The sequence below is a fragment of the Hyperolius riggenbachi genome, chromosome 3 (assembly GCF_040937935.1).
Source record: "Hyperolius riggenbachi isolate aHypRig1 chromosome 3, aHypRig1.pri, whole genome shotgun sequence".
In the NCBI taxonomy this organism is placed as follows: domain Eukaryota; kingdom Metazoa; phylum Chordata; class Amphibia; order Anura; family Hyperoliidae; genus Hyperolius; species Hyperolius riggenbachi.
In genome coordinates, this window is record NC_090648.1 from 441,065,126 (window position 1) to 441,084,431 (window position 19,306).

General features: G+C 43.1%; 1 protein-coding gene across 1 annotated transcript in view; it reads left to right on the forward strand.

The window, feature by feature from the left end:
- The window catches only part of HDAC3 (histone deacetylase 3), a 61,729-nt gene that overhangs the window by 12,469 nt on the left and 29,954 nt on the right, over nucleotides 1-19,306 (forward strand). Inside the window, exons 3-6 of the mRNA XM_068277774.1 lie at nucleotides 2,717-2,859; nucleotides 6,856-6,937; nucleotides 9,580-9,636; nucleotides 13,009-13,064. Coding sequence (XP_068133875.1) covers nucleotides 2,717-2,859; nucleotides 6,856-6,937; nucleotides 9,580-9,636; nucleotides 13,009-13,064 — 338 coding nt within the window. The remainder of the gene's footprint in view (nucleotides 1-2,716; nucleotides 2,860-6,855; nucleotides 6,938-9,579; nucleotides 9,637-13,008; nucleotides 13,065-19,306) is intronic.

The following is a 19,306-nucleotide window of genomic DNA, read 5'->3' on the forward strand; positions in this document are numbered from 1 at the left end:
AGAACAGGTACTGAATCCAACAAGGTTTCCTCCCATATACCCTCTGTTTTTGTAATTCAGTTGTTCATCTAGATGTTAAACCATCTGGCTAAGTTGCTCATAGATTTGGAGCCAGGCCAGCTGCTACTGCAGCTTCCTATCTGAAACCTCTTTAAGGACACCTGTATCTTCAAGCGGTATAGGAGATTCCTTTGACCGTTTTGACACTGCTAAATCCAGTTTTGGACACGTCCATTTTTTCATGTCAGAATTGTCCAAAGAAAAAGGTCTTATTAGATTTGTGCAGAAACAATTTATCTGTCTTTCTGTTTAAGTTCCAATAAGGGCCCGTTCACACTGCACGCGTTTCCATATGCGTTTTGGAAACGCGTGCGGGGGGGCCGACACGCAGGACATCAGACATTGCATAGAGTGCAATGTCTGATGTTCACACAGCATGCGTTCCGGACCTGTGCGGTCCGGGAACGCATGCTGCACGCAGATTTTACAAAAACGCGCGGCTGTCCCATTCACTTTTCAGTGATGGGATCAGCCACGCAACGCATACGAACGCGGATGGCGTGCGTTCGTACGCGTTGCGGTCCGCACTTTGTAGTCTGAACGGGCCCTTAGTCCTTCATGGACTGGAATACAATCTTTTGGAGGAGCCAACTGTTCTGAATAAATTCATCATGTATGGATAAAGCCCCTGAAACCTCAGATTGTAAATTAAGCATTGATCTGATTATTGGAATTGCCTCATCTGAGTATTCAGGTAATAATTTAAACTTCCTAGAAACCTCCTCCTCCTGAGCCCCTGAAGTACCTTCCACAGGAACTCGGGAATCTGTCTGTATCCTCATTACATTAGAATTTTTAATATAAAACAAGTTTTTGAATAAAAGTTACATACTGTATATACTCATATAAGCCGGCCCGCATATAAGCCGAGGTACCCACTTTCCCCCCAGAAACCAGGAAAAGTGATTGACTCGCGTATAAGCCCCCTCTCCAGTATAGCCGCCTCCTCAGTAGCCAGATGAGTCCCAAGGATAATACAGCTGTGCCTCAAGACACCACTAGATGGAGTCATAGCTGTAAGACACCGTGATTGCTACAAAGAAAGAATCCCTGATCATTGCACTGCTGACACATTGCTTGCACGCTCTGCTACACAAGCCGGGGACACATTTAGTCTTGAGCAGCGCACTTTGCACACCATGTTGCAGGGGATGGGGGACACGGACACAGCGGGGAGCCAGCTGGCAAGAGCAGGATCACTAATGCACAATCCTTTCTCTCCTCTGCCAGTAACAAAACCTGCTCCACCATCCATTCTGCTCCATGGACTCGCATATAACCCGAGGGGGTTACTTTTCAGCACATTTTTTGTGCTGAAAAATTAGGCTTATACACGAGTATATAAGGTACTTATCTTGGTAGAGGGAAGCTTTTGGATAGTCCTGAGGCTTTTTCTATCATCCCCTACCCCACCGATCCAGCACAGGGACCCTCTAAGAAATGTCCCCCCCCCCTTGTCCTCAAATACCACCAACAGTGCATGTTTTGTGGAAATCCACAGAGGTAGTTGCTCATCTCTGCTCAGACACGAATTACTGCAACTGTGAATGTTTGCAGTTCCCTGCAAAACATGCGCTGTTGGTACTTAAAGGCAAGGTCTGGAAGCCCTGCGCTGAGCAAACCCAACAAGAACTGGTCCGATTTGTTCTTGCAGCTGCGCTCCCCTCCATGTATGAGCGCGTCTGCATTGCACCTATGTGGTAGCACCAAGCTGCGTGTGCGTGGCTTTTTCCTCCTTGCTCGAGCATCTCCAAGCTACTGCGCAGACGGGACTTGTGGTCATCCTCGTACACCGGAGGAGTGCACAGCCATCAATTAGAGGGTCCAGGATGGCCTGGGAAGCTTCTTGGTTGATGTGCTAGGTCTTCACTTTCAAAACAGAACACAGAGTAGCGACACCAAGAGCCAAATATAGTGTAGTATGTACTGGTAGTTGAAATGAAGTATGATCGAGTAATAAGCTATACTCACAAAGCACGGTTACCTCAAAGGCAACCACTCTGTATAGGCAGGTGGGGAGATTGGACCTGACTCCACTCAGGATTAAGAAGTCGCTCTCCATAGATGATGAAAAAAGGGGTAACACCCCTCCACCAGCGGTGGACTTGATATAGCGTAGTATGGATACAGAGGCACCAAAAGGATAAAAGTATCTAAACATTTTAAAACATTAGGAGACAGTGGTGGACTTACCTCCTCCAAGCAGACACAAAAATTGCCAATTGCCAATGTGTTTGTCAAATAGAACAAGTTTATTTACATACTCCAAGGGACAATACAACGCATTTTGCAGGTTTGAGCCCTTTTCATCATGCAGTAACAATGGGGTAATACAGAGGTGCCTGGCTCTTCTACTGACCATATGCTATTACTCCATTGTTATTGCCTGATGAAGCGGGATCAAACCTGCGAGACGCATTGCATTTTCCCTTGGAGTATGTAAATAAACTTGTTCTACTTGTGGCAATTTTTGAGTCTGTTTGGAGGAGTTAAGTCCACCGCTGCCTCCTCCATGTTTTAAACTTTTAGATACTTTTATCTTTTTGGCACATCTGTATCTATACTACGCTATGTCTTCACTTTATTCTTTGCAGTCTTATCACATGCCCTGAGATTACATGATCATTGACAATATTCTGTGTGCTTTCCTTTACAGGTATTTAAACCCTATCAAGCTTCCCAGCATGATATGTGCCGTTTTCACTCTGAGGACTATATAGATTTTCTGCAGAGAGTGAGCCCCACCAACATGCAAGGCTTTACTAAAAGCCTCAACGCCTTCAATGTTGGCGATGATTGGTAAGTGAAAACTTGTCTTCTTTTTATATTTTAACCCATTATCTTTAAAGAACAACTGAAGTTAGAAGTCTGTAAAGGTTTCCAAATTTATTTCCTTTTAAAGTGTACCAGAGACGGGATCCTTAAAAGATTTGCTACTTACCCGGCGCTTCCTCCAGCCCCATAAGCTGTAGCCAATGACAGGTCCCTTGGCAGAGGATTAGCAGGGCTGCCAGGTAACTGATATTTCTTAAAAGGAAATAAATACGACAGCCTCCATATCCCTCTCACTTCAGTTGTCCTTTAAGAGCTAGTTCACAATAGCACAGCCTGCTGATTGCCAGCAACTGTGCTTCATGACATGCATGTGAAGCAGGCCTAAAGGAGCACAGTTTGTGCTATAATTCATTTATAAAATAAAAATGCACTAAACTGTTCTTTCACTCATGGTTCCTGGTTGACTGAAGTTACTTATTTCCAAACCACTACCCAAATGACCCTGGTCAAAAGTCTACATAACTTGATGACTTGGCCTGATAACATGCACACAACTTGATACAAATGGGTTATAATGGCTATTAAAGGTAATCCTCTTCACCTGTGACTGGTTTGCTTGTAGTTCGTGGTTGTGTGTAAAAGGTCAATGAGTTTCTGGACTCCTGACAGACACTTCCATCTTTCATCCAGTGCTGCACTGATGATTTTTGGTTCCTAAAGCATGGGGAAAGTAAATCAAATGCCAAAGGATCTGCAGGAAAATGTAGTTGAACTCTATAAAACAAAGGGATATAAAAAAATATTCAAGGAATTGAGAATGCCAATCGGCAGCGTTCAAACTCTAAAGCCTCATCTACACGGGTAGATGAGGCTGCGATCCAGCGGCTCGATTAGCCGCCGGATCGCCTCTTCTGTGTGCCCGCCGCATCCCCGTGCGCCGCATTAGATTCCCTGCTGGCGCCGCTTATCTTCCGCTCGATTCCCTGCCATTGTCCCCTCGCGGGGAGCGAGCAGGGAATCGGCAGAAGCAAGATCCGTCCTGTCGGATCTTATCAATCGAGCTGCATCAGCGGCTCGATTCATAAGGAACATCGCGGCCTCATCTACGCGTGTAGATGCGGCTTAAGAAGTGGAATATTATGGGTTCTGTTAGAACTAAACCCCGGTCAGGTAGAGCAGCTAAAATTTCATTTACAGCTGCCAGAAAAATTGTTCAGGGTGCAAGGAAAAAACCACAAATAACTTCAGGTAAAATAAGGTGGCATTTGAAGAATGATGGGCTGCATGATCGTTGCCAGAAGAAGGCCATTACTATGCAAATGCCACAAAGTATCCCACTTACAATATGCCAAACCGCACAGACAAGCCTAAAACCTTCTGGCACAAAGTCCTTTACAGTGATGAAATTAAAATGTAACTCTTCCACAACCACCACAATCATAAATGTTACATTTGGAGAGGAGTCAGCAAGGCCTATGATGAAAGGTACACCATTCCTACTGTGAAACATGGTGTATCCTCGATGCTTTGGCGATGTATGCGCTACAAAGGCACACACAAAAATACTGGAGGAAAATATGCACTCATTGGTCAGGAAGCTGAGCATGGGACGTACTTATACATTCCAGCATGACCATGATCCAAAACTCAAGGCCAAGGGACCTGTCATTGGCTACAGCAACATAAAGTTAAGGTTCTCAATATTATTGAGCCACTCTGGGGAGACCTCAAACATTCAGTTCATGCAAGACAACCCGAGGATTTATGGGAACTGGAGGCTTTTTGCTAGGAAAAGTGGTCAGCTTTACCCTCTGAGAAAAGATAAAGAGCCTCATCCACATCTACCACAAAAGACTTCAAGCTTTGATTGATATTAACCACATGAGGACCACAGTGTTAAATCCCCCTGTGACTAACATTACGGAAAAGTCGTGCGCTAGCGCCATCGACTTTCGCATGGTCGTGCACAGTTCCTGTCAGTCCTGGGTAAATGCACAATAGATGTCAATTTCCCTCTCTCTTACTGAGTACAGTAACCTTCCCCCCACATCCTGTGTCAGGAAAGAATTTCACAAGTGGCTCGCTTCCCTGGGGAGCAGCCATTTGGTCACTCAGCTCATCTCCACCAAACCAGCTCAAACTGGTTGAGATTCAAATTTCCCTCCAAGCTCATAGCTTCACACAATGGGAACATTTACTTTATTAATAATTTAAAATAGGTTTGGCACAGCAAGACCAAAATTACATTTTCTGATACCTAGGAAACCGTTCTATCGTTCACCTAAAGTGCACGTTTCTAGCTATCAGGAATGAATATAGAAACCACTTTATCCGGCCTGCATAGAGCGAATGCGACAGACTAGGCATGCATAGCCTCGTTTAATAGAGGGTCGCGAGCCGTTTATGAATATAGTCTCGGATTTGCGATACACTAATCTTGGGCCGAGTCACACAAATTATTAATAAATTGGTACATTTCTTGCTCTAAGTCTGAGGGTGGCAACCTGGCTTCCAGGAGATAACCCTGGCTTAAACACACCTACTTTCCAGGTAGTGACAGCCCCAAACTCAGGTCCTATAAAAGGGGGGCGGGACCAAACCTGCCCAGTTCTTCAATCTCCATCTACCAGGGAGGTCCAGACATGTGCTCAAGGAGAACCGGGCGCATGTTGTGTACAAAGGACTTTTAACCTGAATGCCTACCTTTTAAACTGGACTATTTTTCTTCATGTTTCAAATGGACTGCTCAGCTAACTAAGAACTTTCTGATTTTATTCCTTTTTATTTTTAAGCTCTGTGTTTGTGTTAATAGGTGTATATAACTGTATGTAATGCATTTTTGTTATTAAACGTTTAAAAATCGTTTAGCGGTTATGACCTGTTGCTGAACATACACAATCGTACCTATTGTCCTGAAATCGCTACCCTGTGTTTAATAGAAGTATACACTTATAATCCGTATGCGAGATCCCGGCCCAGATATAACGGTCTGACCCAGGTTCCTGCATACTGCTAAGGGTTAATAGAGCGTTCTCCAAGTCCTAGTAAAATTACAGTAGCGGGCTGTGTAACTCGCATGGTGGCAGATCTTTGAATTGTATGTGTGTGGTGAATCGGTTGGTATCAGAATGCTCCCTTCGCGAGTCAGTTCATCAAATTGCGAACGCGGGTTACCCTTCGTGATGAACAAATGACCGTGTGAGAGGATTTCTGACGCTGATCGACTGACACACCCGCAGACCCCCCTCCCCTAAAGACCAGACAATTTTTCTCTTAATAGGCCACTGCAGCTTTAAGGCCAAGCTGCAGGGCCGCACAACAAAGCACACAAGTGTTTTTCATATTCTATGAAAAATTGTTAAAACATCATAAATTCTGCCAGGGTTTATTGGAGGCTGCCATATTTATTTCCCTTTAATTAATGCAAATTACCTGGCTGTCCTGCTCATCCTCTGCCTCTAATGCTTTAAACTAGTCAGACCCTGAACAAGTATGCAGATCAGTTGTCTGACTGGATTAGCTGTATGCTTGATACGGAAAATTGTGTGTAAACCCTGCCTTAGTTGTTCCAGTCTGTTTGCTGGATTACATTGTTCTGCCACTGTAATAAATCAAGAAGTCAAACCACATAGGCAGTGGCTTTAACTGAAATGTGACATAGCTTTCATGTTATAAGGGGTCACCATAAGTATTACTGAATTATGACATTTGGGTGTATTGGGGGGGTGGTATTAAAAGTGGACCTGAACTCTTGCACAGGACAGAGCAGCTGATTGGTGAACACAAGATGTTTACCATGTCTTCTTCCATGAAAGTGGGAATTAGACACACTGCAGATTTATTCTAGGATTTGTATCAGCTGTAACAAAGAAATGCTTTTCTTTAAAGGTTATAATGCTGTTCCGTATCTTTTAGAGCAGAGAGGAAGTTCGGAGTTCAGGTCTGCTTTTAAAATGGTTACATTTTTTTGTGACTAGACTAGTGCATACACTCCGCAAATCATTCATTGTCTCTTTACAGCCCAGTGTTTCCTGGACTCTTTGAGTTTTGTTCCAGATACACAGGAGCTTCATTGCAAGGAGCCACCCAGCTAAACAACAAGGTAATACTGGGCACGTCGTGTGCATTGCTTGCAGTTCTCAGACGGTCATATGCTGCTGCGTGGTTTGGGGAGATGAGCTCTTCTGTATGAGAATGAGCAAGTTATTGTTAACCTTTACACTACCAGCTATTTTTTAAAACGGCTACATGCCAGTGCAAGCTATGTTTGCATTATTTATTAAATGTCTTTCCCAAATCTACATGTGTCAAATTCCACATTAATCAGTACAATTGTTAAGGTGCAAATACATTTGAGATGATTGAGACTTATGCTTATTATTATGATACCGAATTACGAATTATGAAGATCTATTGTAAAATGCACTACCATAATTAGATCTTGCAGTAAAAGCTTTTCACTGGTGCAAAGTCAAGCTGTATAGATTTGCAGTGACGTTTGCATATTTTTGCATCAACTTAGAATTATTTGCATATTTCAAATTAAAGTAGAACATTGACACTGATCCAAAACTTGCTCTAAACTCCTTTTAGACATCCGTGGCTAAGGAATATGGGGACACAAAATGCCTATAGATGTCCACTGTAAGTGGAAGTAGTTATGTATTAAAAAACGTCCATGGCATCTGGATGCGAAAACACAGAACGCCTATAGATGGCGGCAGTCTAAGGGTTAAAGGTCTGCATTACATGGAATATGAAAGTACAAGTAGCTGTGCGGTCCAAAGTGTAGATATAACAATAGCAGACCAAAAGCGTAAAGGGACATCAAACAAACGATAGGGGATATCAGGTTGTGCTATGGATTCACCCATGTACCTAGAGGGTGTATAGCCAATTTTCTCCAAAGGAATCTGGCATAGCTCTTACGTATAATTCACTTTATTGTAGCCTTAAGCAGGAACTCCAGTGAAAATAACATAATGAAGGAAAAAAAGTGCTTAATTTTTACAATAATTTTATAAATGATTTAGAAAAAGAAGGGACACAGACAGCCCAATATAGTGTAGTAAGTTGGGTAGTGGGTGAATGGAAAAGTATATGATATACTCACAAGTCAGGGTTACCAATTAGGCAACCACTGTGTAGGCAGGTGAGGAGATTAGGCCTGTCCTCACTCAGGATTAAGATGTTGTTCTCTGTAGATTAGGAGAAGAAAGGGAATTCAACCCCTCCACCAGGGGTGGATGCTGATATTGTAAGGAGAACAGAGGCGCCAACAGAATAAAATAGATCTAAAAACTTTAAAATTCCTCAGGAGGCGGTGGTGGGCTCATCTCCCCGAAGCAGACATGATACTGTCGGTTTTAGTACAGGCGCTTATCATGACCTTAAGACTGCACTGTGTGTACTCCTGAAGAAGCGGAGATATACCTGCGAAACGCGTTGCGCTGTATGTTGATTATATAAATAAATTTTTGTACTAAAACAGACAGTATCCTGTCTGCTTCGGGGAGATGAGTCCACCACCGCCTACCGAGGAATTTTAAAGTTTTTAGATCTATTTTATTCTGTTGGTGCCTCTGTTCTCCTTACAATATTATAAATGATTTAGTCAGTGTTTGCCCATTGTACAATCTTTCCTATTCCTGATTTACATTCTGAAATCTATCACATGGAAACATCTTTACTGCTGGCAGGTGATGTCTGTGGAAAGAGATGATGCATTTTTGGCAGTTAGAAACAGCTGTTATTTTCCACAATGCAACAAGGCTCCCACAGAGTGATGTCAGGTTCTGACCTCACACTGTAGGAGGAGTTTCACCACAATATCAGCCATACAGAGCCCTGTGATGATCTGTTTTTCGAAAAGGTAAAGATTTCTCATAGGAAGGGGGTATCGGCTACCGATTGAGATGAAGTTCAATCCTTGGTTATGGTTTCTCTTTTAAAAGTATAAACATGAAAACTGCATAGTGGCCACTAGGGGGGGGGGGGGGGGGGGGTTGCGCTAACGGGCGGTGAATTCACATTACTGTCACTATAGGTAAATACTTAGAGGAGGGAAAAACAAACGGACCTTGGACTACCACAGGAACATAAGGTAATGACTGTGGTGGATTAGATTGTGGTGGATTAGATTGTGAGCGCCTCTGAGGGACAGTCATGAATATACTGTATACACTATGCTAAAGTGCTTCAAAAGAGATTGGCACTATATATACAAGTACAATAATAGATCTGGTTGTATAAAGGAAGCAAACGTCATTGGGATAAAAAAGGCAGCTTTGATTTTTTCACAGGATAGAACTATGAATTCCTAGGAGTGGACTCAATAAAGGGTCACTTTTAACCAGGCATTCCCTATCTAGCATTTTACGTCATAAAGCTGAGATTATTCTGTGACTGCTCCCTCTGCCTGCTGAATCTGTGAATTACACTACAGAGTTCTAAACTGAGCAGGCAAATAATTTCCCTGCATTGATGCAATACATCAACTATTGTGCAAATGTAGATGTTGTCTAGGGATGGTCAATAAAATGCAAAAAATTGCAGCTTGGAAATGTACCTGGAGCTGCTGCATTGTTGTATTCAAAGCTGCCTATAATTTGTATCAAGTTAGAATTATTAGCATCTCCTTTCTCATTGCTGGTAGTGCCCTTGTCTGTTACTAGAAGACTGTGTTTTTGTTTTTTTAATTTCCCATAAAAGTAATTTTTTTTTTTCAAAATGGTTTCTTTGCAGATTTGTGACATTGCAATTAATTGGGCTGGCGGACTTCACCACGCTAAAAAGTTTGAGGTAACATGGGGGTTACATAGATGGTGGGAAATCTGGATTTTTATTCTCGCAAGGTCTAAACTCTGTGATTTACCTAATTTCTTAGCAATTATGAGCAGGAATGATCCATGTCTTAAAGCGGGATTGTCGGCCATAAAATCAAATTCCATTTACCCACTGCTCTCTTTATTATGCAGCCAGCAACCTGACCCTGCATTGCAAGCACTCCAATCTAATCAGAAATGTTTCTGCTGTAATAAATCTTATCTCAGTCAGCCTGGCTCTATTTGGACATTGCCAACGAGAAGGAAGCTTGACCTCTCCCCTCCCACATTCCTGCTCACAGATTGGCTGAGAGCAGTTCAGTGAGCTGCTGAAATACGATCTATGCTGTGTGTTTACAAAGCAAGCTTGAAATGACAGTGCAGTTTCTTGGAGGAAAGGAAAGGGAGGAAATGACATCAGGATTGGCTTCAGCCAGAGGGAATAAAAATGGAAAATGCCTGGAACAGTTTTCTCTTTATTTACTATATAAAATTCACTGAAATCAAAATGTGGGAAGTACAGTACATCTGTTATGCAAGTTGAACATGTGTTCTGTTTTTTCCTGGGATAGTACGGCTGCCCCTCCTATTTAAAAACTCCTATTTAAGAACTGAACTGCCACTTTCTGCATCAAACTTTGTATTGCATTAAATAAATATTGTAGAGGTCATAATTTAACATACTCATCCCAGAGTTTTGTAGATGAGTAATCTGTCCATAGAATTATTTGTTTTGTAATTTCCAAAAATGGATCTTTTTTTAGCTAAATGCCCCACTTCTTCCAACCCGGTATATCTTGCAGTTGCCCAGGTCCTGGGACTCAATTTGGAGCTCCAACTAACATACTGTTCTTACAAAACAGTCTTTGGCAACCCTGGACTGATAGTTAAATTATTGGGTTTTATGATTCTGTATGGAACCGTATCTTTCTCTGTTACTAACTTAAAGAGAACCCGAGGTGGGATTTAATTACGTTACTGGGGCACAGAGGCTGGTTGTGCACACTAAGACCAGCCTCTGTTGCCCCATGGTGTGCCTCCATGTCCCCCCTGCGCGCCGCTATACCCCCCGCAGTGCTGGCGACACGCAGCGCATCACCAGCACAATGTTTACCTAAGCGCTGTCTGTCAGCGCCGCTCCCCCGCTGATGGGGAAGTGACGCGGGCGGGTAGCGCCGATGCGGGGGAGCGGCACTGACTGACAGCGCATAGGTAAACATTGTGCTGGCGACGCGCTGCGTGTCGCCAGCACTGCGGGGATATAGCGGCGCGCAGGGGGGACATGGAGGCACACCATGGGGCAACAGAGGCTGGTCTTAGTGTGCACAACCAGCCTCTGTGCCCCAGTAACATAATTAGATCCCACCTCGGGTTCTCTTTAACGTAATTTGATTTAAAGCTATGTTTAATGGAATGGATTGTATGTGACTTTACATTAACCCCATGTGAGCTTGCTCCTCAAGTGTATTTATTATCGGCGAAGGACTTGACTTTTTATGTCATCTTACTTGACTTGGCCCTGTCACAAGTCTGTCAGTTTTTGTTTTGTTTTTTGAAAATGAAGGGAACAAAATGATTTTTACTTAGGGCTTCTTCCAGCCCCCGTAGTCTGTCAGTTCACTCAATGTCTTTCCGGTCCCGTCCGCTTTGCCACTGTCACTACTGCACATGTTCAGTCCTGGCCATTCGCCTCCCCGCTTCCATGACCACAGTTCATCACCACAGTTCATCAAACTAACTGGCCACAGGAGCATGATGGAGGAGGCTTGGGGCCCAGAGCAGTGGACAGCAGCACAGCAGATCGGCTCTGGACAACGAGGGAGCTGACAGACCACAGGGGGTTTTAAGAACCCCCAGGTAAGTAAACATTTTATTTTGTTTACTTAAAACTTTATATATTTTTTTTCTCTTGTGAGTGGTCAGTAGTTCCTACTGTGATCTATCATCCCTCATAAGTTGGGTCAGAGTTTATCTAGCAACACTGGGCAGGGTTTTTGTGGTTGTTGAGATGTGGTGGCAAGTTTGGTACTTACCTCAGAGTTCTTCCCCCTCAAGTTTTTTTTGTTGGATGCTCCACCTTGCTGACTTTCACAATGCAGCCCCTCCCCATATGCAGTCATGAAAGGTGGAGATGGCTACTGTCTAAAAATCTGAGAGGATTGGGGGTTCTGGAAGTTTGTAATATTTTGTGGCAGCATAAAGTTGAGCCATTGAACATTAGCCAGCTAAAATAAGGAATGCGGACGCGCAGGAAATACTCAACATAAATAGAGCTACTGAAACTTATGCACCCTAAATATGTTGTGTTGCACAGCTCACATCTATTAGGTGTCACCCTATATGGCTAATATCTGTTCTATGTCTGATAAGCGGATTCCTAAAGGGTTATTGAAATGGACAGTTAATTATTATTGTATTGAGCAACAGACCTCTGATGTCCTTTTGCAGCGACAAGTCTAAAGTCTCTTGCAGTAAACTCTATAGTGTAACTGGAACAAACCAATAGGAACCGTAAGTGCTCCAAAGTAACAGCCATAGCACATGGGTGTATTTGCTTGCTGGAAGCATATTTTTCTCAATTTAACCTGTAGTCTGCTCTGGCAGAATAGTGGCTAGCACTGTTACTTTTTTGTGTTTTGTTTTTTTGGTAGAGGGGGAGGGCGTTTCCTCCAACATCCCAACCAGGGCTGGGGAGTCAGAGTTGGAACAATTTTTGAGTACATGGGGTTAGTCTGTGGTTTCATAATCTGAGGAGTTGGAGTCAATAATTTTTGTACAAATTTCACAGCCCTCATCCCAACAACCTACTAGTGGAGTAAGCAGAACCTGATCATCCACCAGGCAACCCAGGCAGGTGTCTGGGACCTAGTGGGTGTCAAGGGGACTATCTCCCGCCGCCTTTTGACCTCTCTCCACTTCAGCTTACCCAGAGGACCCCAAGGGGGGCTCCAAATCTACTACCTTGCCTAGGGCCTCATTACATTTTAATCCATCTCTGGGAGTAAATGGTTCCCCTAAACTGGCCCTAGGTTGAGGCAGGGATTGCAGATTATGACTGGGGTGCATAAACACAAACCTATGTATAGCACATTCATTTACTGTACTTCATTTTTTCAAGATTAGAGATGGTCTGTGAGATGCAAATAGGATTATTCCAGCTTGCATGAACGTTGTTGCATGCAGCCTGGAAATGGTCCAATCACACATTTCCTGTGGATTCTGATTGGCCCAGTTTCACGCTGCATACAACTTGCATGCAAACCAGCATTATTAGCAGATCATTGATCATCTGTATTCAAGACTCATATGAGCTGACTGAAGCAATATTATAACTAATTGTCTTTTACAGGCTTCTGGATTCTGCTACGTCAATGATATTGTGATTGGAATTTTGGAACTACTCAAGTAAGTTATCCTTCTGACATCCCCCCCCCCCTCTGCCCCCTCTCAATAGGGTTGCTTTTTGGGGGGGGGGGAGTGGCTTTCTCTGCCAAAAAGCTAGCCTCCTGGATGTGGTGCTGAGTGCATTGCTCACCTCCTTGCCTCTCCTGCTGGAAACAACTGTTGTGTGCCACGTCTTTGTCCCTCTTACCCCTCCATAGCAGCAGAACACGTGGCAAAGCTGTAACCTCTCTGTGCGTCTGTAGTTAGGCCTAGTGCACACCAAAAATCACCAGGCGGAATCGCAAACGCTTAGCATTTTTTAAAGCATTTTGCAGCAGTGATTCTGGGCGTGTGCCTAGTGATTTCCAATTGATGCCTAGTGATATCGGTGCATTTGGTTGTAGTGATTTTGTAATTCTTGTAAACTTTGCTCTGGAAGTGAACAGTTTTGGGCAAAAAATGCTTTTGAAAAATCGCTCTGTTCAGCGCTTTTTTAGAGCAATTTTCCAATCTTCCTATACTTTGAGGTGTAGTCGCCTCAAAAAGGCTGTAGGACCCGCGCCTGCAAAAAAAAAATCATTGTTGTGGTGTGATCAAAGCCCATGCAAACATATTAACCAAACGCTAGTGATTTTAAAAGCACTCAAAAGCACTCTTGGCGTGCAGCAGCCCTTACTGTGCACTGAACGGAATCTCAAAGGCTCAAGTCCTCATCACAGCAGATAAGATGTTTAATTGATCAAATGTGCATACACACCAATTGAAGTTGGTAATGTACATGGCCCTATGTGTTCAGTTCAAGTCCAGCTTGATTCACTTGTATAGCTAGGATATGAGCTAATGTGAAACCTTGCATGTACACTAGCTTTATAGAAAGGAGACTGGGTATATACTGTATATTCAAAAGATTGTGCATTTTTCTTTGATTGTAAAGAGGCCAAGTGTATGAGTTATTTAAAAGAAACCTGGGGTGCGAGACACATGGAGAGTACCATATAGCCATTTAAACAATACCAGTTGCCTGGCAGTCCTGCTGATCATTCTGACATCTGTAGTGTCTGAATCACACATCTGAAACTAGCATGCAGCTAATCTAGTCAGACTTGAGTCATAAACCTCTGATCTGCATGCTGATTCAGTGTCTGTAGCTAAAAGTATTAAATGCACATTGCCTGGCTGCCCCACAGATCCACTGCCTCTATTAAAAGTAAATGTCAGTCTCCATCTGTCTCTCACTTTGGGTTGCCAGAGATTGATGCTACAATGTAAATGCCCGATTGTAATTTCAATCGATTGCTGGAAATCTGAATTATCGATCAATCTGAACTTTAGCGGTGTTCATTTTTGAGATTACCTATGGACCCCTAGATTCTTAATTCTTGCAGTGAGGAAAAAAGGAATCTTCTACGTAGGATTGGAACTGTACATTCACATGTTAATCTCATGTCATGTGTCACTTCAAGAGAACCTGAGGTAGGTTTCTGCAATTAATATAGGGCACAAAGGCACATTCTGCATACTATCACCAGCCTTTGTGTCCTTATAGTGTGCCGCCAGGCTCTCCCCGTGCTCTGCTGTCCTTGCTTATAAAAACAGCCATGGTAGTGACACACAGATTGCCACTAGCTGGCTGTTTAAATTGTTGCTGCCACTCGCCACCGCTCCCCCGCCTCCTGTATATTGCGGCTCCCCGCCTGTGTCCCTTACGTCCCCGCCTCTGTACGCTTCCTCCAATCGGCTTACAGAGGCGGAGAGGGAAGGGACGCAGGCGGGGAGCCGCGATATACAGGAGGCGGGGGAGCGGTGGCGAGTGGCAGCATCAATGTAAACCGCCAGCTAGCGGCAATCTGTGTGTCGCTAGTGGCGGTTTTTATAGGGGGGGGAGGGAACGGCAGAGCACGGGGGGAGCCTGGGGGCACACTATAAGGACACAGAGGCTGGTGATAGTATGCAGAATGTGCCTCTGTGTCCTATATTAATTGCAGAAACCCACCTCGGGTTCTCTTTGTTACCCTTTTATTAATCCTTGTCCATATCCTAGTTGAATCTAAGAAAAAAGGCACAGGAGCCCTGTCTATGGGCAGTGCATAGTAATGCTTACTATGTGTGTTTCAGCTCGTGAATCATGCAGATAAGCCCCATGAATCAGCTGGTTTCCTTTCCCTCTGTTGCCTCCCCTGGAACAACAAGAAACCACAGTGGTTGGAGATTGCAGTAAAACGCATGGAAATACGCAATGAAATGCATAAAAACACTCGGACAAATGCATGCGTTTTTTTATATGTATTTGAATGCATTTCAAATGCGGTTACTACTGTGAATGCGTTGTTTGGGGGGGGGGGGGGGAAATCTCAGATTTTCCTTCCACTAAATCGCCCAGTTCTGTGTCTCAGAACGGCTTGGGAAAACCAGGGAGCAGAGATGAGCCCATTTGCAAAAAGGGGAAAAAAGAAGTAGGCACAGTGGATATCCGCCCTAGGGAGGGTTTCACTTCCTGGTATCAGAGTGCAGGGTATCGCCTTTTGCGTGCTCTGAAATGAAGTATATTATATCTATTTCATCAATCTAAGGACGGAAAGAATCTAGCACTGCACCAAGGTTTCTTATTTTGTCAGTTTTAATTTCCATTCACATGCATACAAGACCATTCCATGATGCTAACAATAACTTCTACTGACCTACCCTTCCAGAGTCCTGGCTGTGGGGCAATGTGGGTGCGGCAGCGGCCTGCCTGACGACCGTTTCGCTCAACGAGCTTCCTCTGAGGCTCCGTGTGCGGTATTCATCCCATCCTGGGAAGTTTTTATACTCACGGGCAAAAGCTCCGTGTTCCGGTCACGTGACGCCGCTACGTAATACTTCCTGTCAACGTCGGCCGCACGCACGCGTACCATTGGAGGCATGTCACTTTCTCATTACTACAGATTTACAATAAAAACATGCTTTTTATTCAAACCTTCTTTAAAAATCTGTAACTAAAATGTATACTGCAAAGTATATATCTAAGATCCAATGCATATCAAATCTAATTCACTTCAACATGATTTCTATATTTTCCTGGAAAAATGGGGGGAATTTTTAAATCTAGTGGAACATAAGTGGTGCTGTCTAGTTTTTCTAAAACCTATAATTTCCAATATATTTTCCTTCTCTGGATGTTTGAAAACCATATTATGGAACTCTCCCACATTACCCCATTTGATAATTCATTATTTGTATCTAAAAACATAAGTAAGTATCCTGGACTTATCTCGCTCACCATAAGATGGTAAACAACTATTTTTACTTTACTATGCGGCCAGGAAAATACTTGAAAGTGGTACCTATAGAGAATAGAACCAGGGATTTTATAACATGTCGAACAAGATATGTGGTGTATATTATCTGGTGCCCCTGTCACCGCTTTTATATCGGTATGACAACAAGGGAAATGCGAGAACGCATACAAGAACACGTGAAATCAATAAGAAACGGGAAAAGGTTGCAGTAGATTGATTGAGCATTGTAGAGGTACACACAATTGGGGACCCAACATGTCTTTCCTTTGCCGGTTTGGAACAAGTACCCATTCCAAATAGAGGAGGAAATAGAGAGCAATTGCTACTGAGGAAGGAGAGTAGGTGGATAGTGGATAGTGATGCTATGGGACCTTTAGGTTTAAATGATCATCTTGATATGCAATGCTTCCTAGACCCTTAGTAAAGTAAAAATAGTTGTTTACCATCTTATGGTGAGTGAGATAAGTCCAGGATTATCCATTATCAAATGGGGTAATGTGGGAGAGTTACATAATATGGTGCTCAAACATCCAGAGAAGGAAAATATAGAAATTATGTTGAAGTGAGGCCCAGTGCACACCAAAACCGCTAGCAGATCCGCAGTACGCTAGCGGTTTTGGGAGCTGATTTCAGAGCGATTCTAGGTATGTTTAGAGAGGTTTTCTAAACATACCTAGCGGTTTTGCGTGCGTTTTTGTGTAGCAGATTACACATATTGTTACAGTAAAAGCTGTTACTGAACAGCTACTGTAACAAAAATGCCTTGCAAACCGCCCTGAACTAGCATTTTTCAGAGCGGTTTGCGTTTTTCCTATACTTTACATTGAGGACGAAACGCTTTCGAAAACCGCAAACGCGCCTCCTGCTGCGCGTTTGCGGTTTTCGAAAGCGTTTCGTCCTCAATGTAAAGTATAGGAAAAACCGCAAACTGCCGGTGTGCACCATCCCATTGCAATACATTAGACAAGCGTTTTTAGAGGCGGATGCGGCCGGCGGATCGCTCCAAAAACCGCTCGGTGTGCACTGGGCCTGAGTTAGATTTGATATGCATTGGATCTTAGATATATACTTTGCAGTATACATTTTAGTTACAGATTTTTAAAGAAGGTTTTAATAAAAAGCATGTTTTAATTGTAAATCTGTAGTAATGAGAAAGTCTAGGTATACAGGGCCTTTCTACATGTTTTGAGCACCATCTAGTGGAGGATACGAAGATCCAAACATGTTGTGGATCGAAGTTATCCACAGTGATGCGCATACACTTCCTGTTTAGATGTACGCGTGACATGCGTCCAATGGTACGCGTGCGCGCGGCAGACGTTGACAGGAAGTATTACGTAGCGGCGTCACGTGCCCGGAACACGGAGCTATTGCCCGTGAGTATAAAAACTTCCCAGTATGGGATGAATACCGCGCACGGAGCCTCAGAGGAAGCTCGTTGAGCGAAACGGTCGTCAGGCAGGCCGCTGCCGCACCCACATTGCCCCACAGCCAGGACTCTGGAAGGGTAGGTCAGTAGAAGTTATTGTTGGCATCATGGAATGGTCTTGTATGCATGTGAATGGAAATTAAAACTGACAAAATAAGAAACCTTGGTGCAGTGCCAGATTCTTTCTGTCCTTTGAAGAGATGAGCCTATCACCGCTATTAAACAAACATGCAAGTTCATAATGAGACAAGCAGTTTCAAAAGCTGGCAGTGTGTAGGCAGCATGTATTCGCTGAAACGGACAAATCTTATTTAGAAGTAGATCTACTTATTATTATATATTTCTATGGTTGTGAGATCTAAGAAGTATCCTCGGTGGTGTGTTGGTACTGTGAAATTACTTTGATTAAAGTAAATCATTCGCTAATTAAAAACTGTTTTTATCTTTACATGCCAATCCTGCAGGAATGCATGGAGTCTTTATCAGTTTTCACAGTGATTTGCTAATTTTGCTCACAGCAAATTAAAGTTTTAATTCAGTTTCGCCGTGCCGTCCTCTCATTGCACAAAAGTCCTAGCAAAGCTTGTGGCAGCACTGACCTAAATGTAGGTTTGGAGCTGGTGAGCCAATTTTACTTATAGGGTTTGCAAAATTGCATTCTTTTATTTAAAGAGGAACTGTAGTTTGAATTTTTCCCCCCATTATTCATTTTTAAATTATTCAGTTGGTGGTTACCCATTGCAAAATCTCTCATCTCCCTGATTTACTTTTGGAAATGTATCACAGGTGGCAACATCTTTTATACTGGCAGGTGATCTATGTGGAATGTTCATTTACTGAAAGTTCTAAAGCCAGTATAAAAGATCTCTGGTCTCCCAGAATGCACTTCAGTGGAGAATTCCACATAACAAACAGCCTAGGCTAAGCCTCAGTGGGCGGATGGAGCTGCATACCATAAACAGCAATACATAGCTACAGGAAGTGTTTCTGATGCTGAAACCAGGATATTTTCTGTAAAAGTGGGTATCCTGAATAATCTACTGCATTCCACTATAAGTTGTACTCGCTACAGTTCTACCATAAACCAAACTTAGGGATGAAGTTAAATTCTTGGTCACGGTTTCTCTATCAGTAGCTGATGCCCCCTTGTACATGAGAAATGTATTCCTTTTCACAAACTGCTCATCAGGGGGATCTGTATGGCTGATATTGTGGTGAAACCTCTCCCACAGTATGATGTCAGGACCATGGTCCTGACTATTTCCCACAATGCAATGAGGTTCAGTCAGGAAACTGTTATTTACAGCTGGGTCCAACTGCCAAAAAAGCAAGCAGCATCTCCATGTTGCAAGCTGATATCGCCTGCAAGCGGTAAAAATGTCACCTTGTGGTAAATGTCAGAATGTAAATCTGGGAAAACACTGGCTAAATCATTTTATACATAATTATTGTAAAAATGAAGCAATATTTTTTTTTATTACATTATTTTCACTGGAGTTCCTCTTTTAAAGGGATACTTAAGTGAAAATAAAAAAATGATTTTTACTCACCTGGGG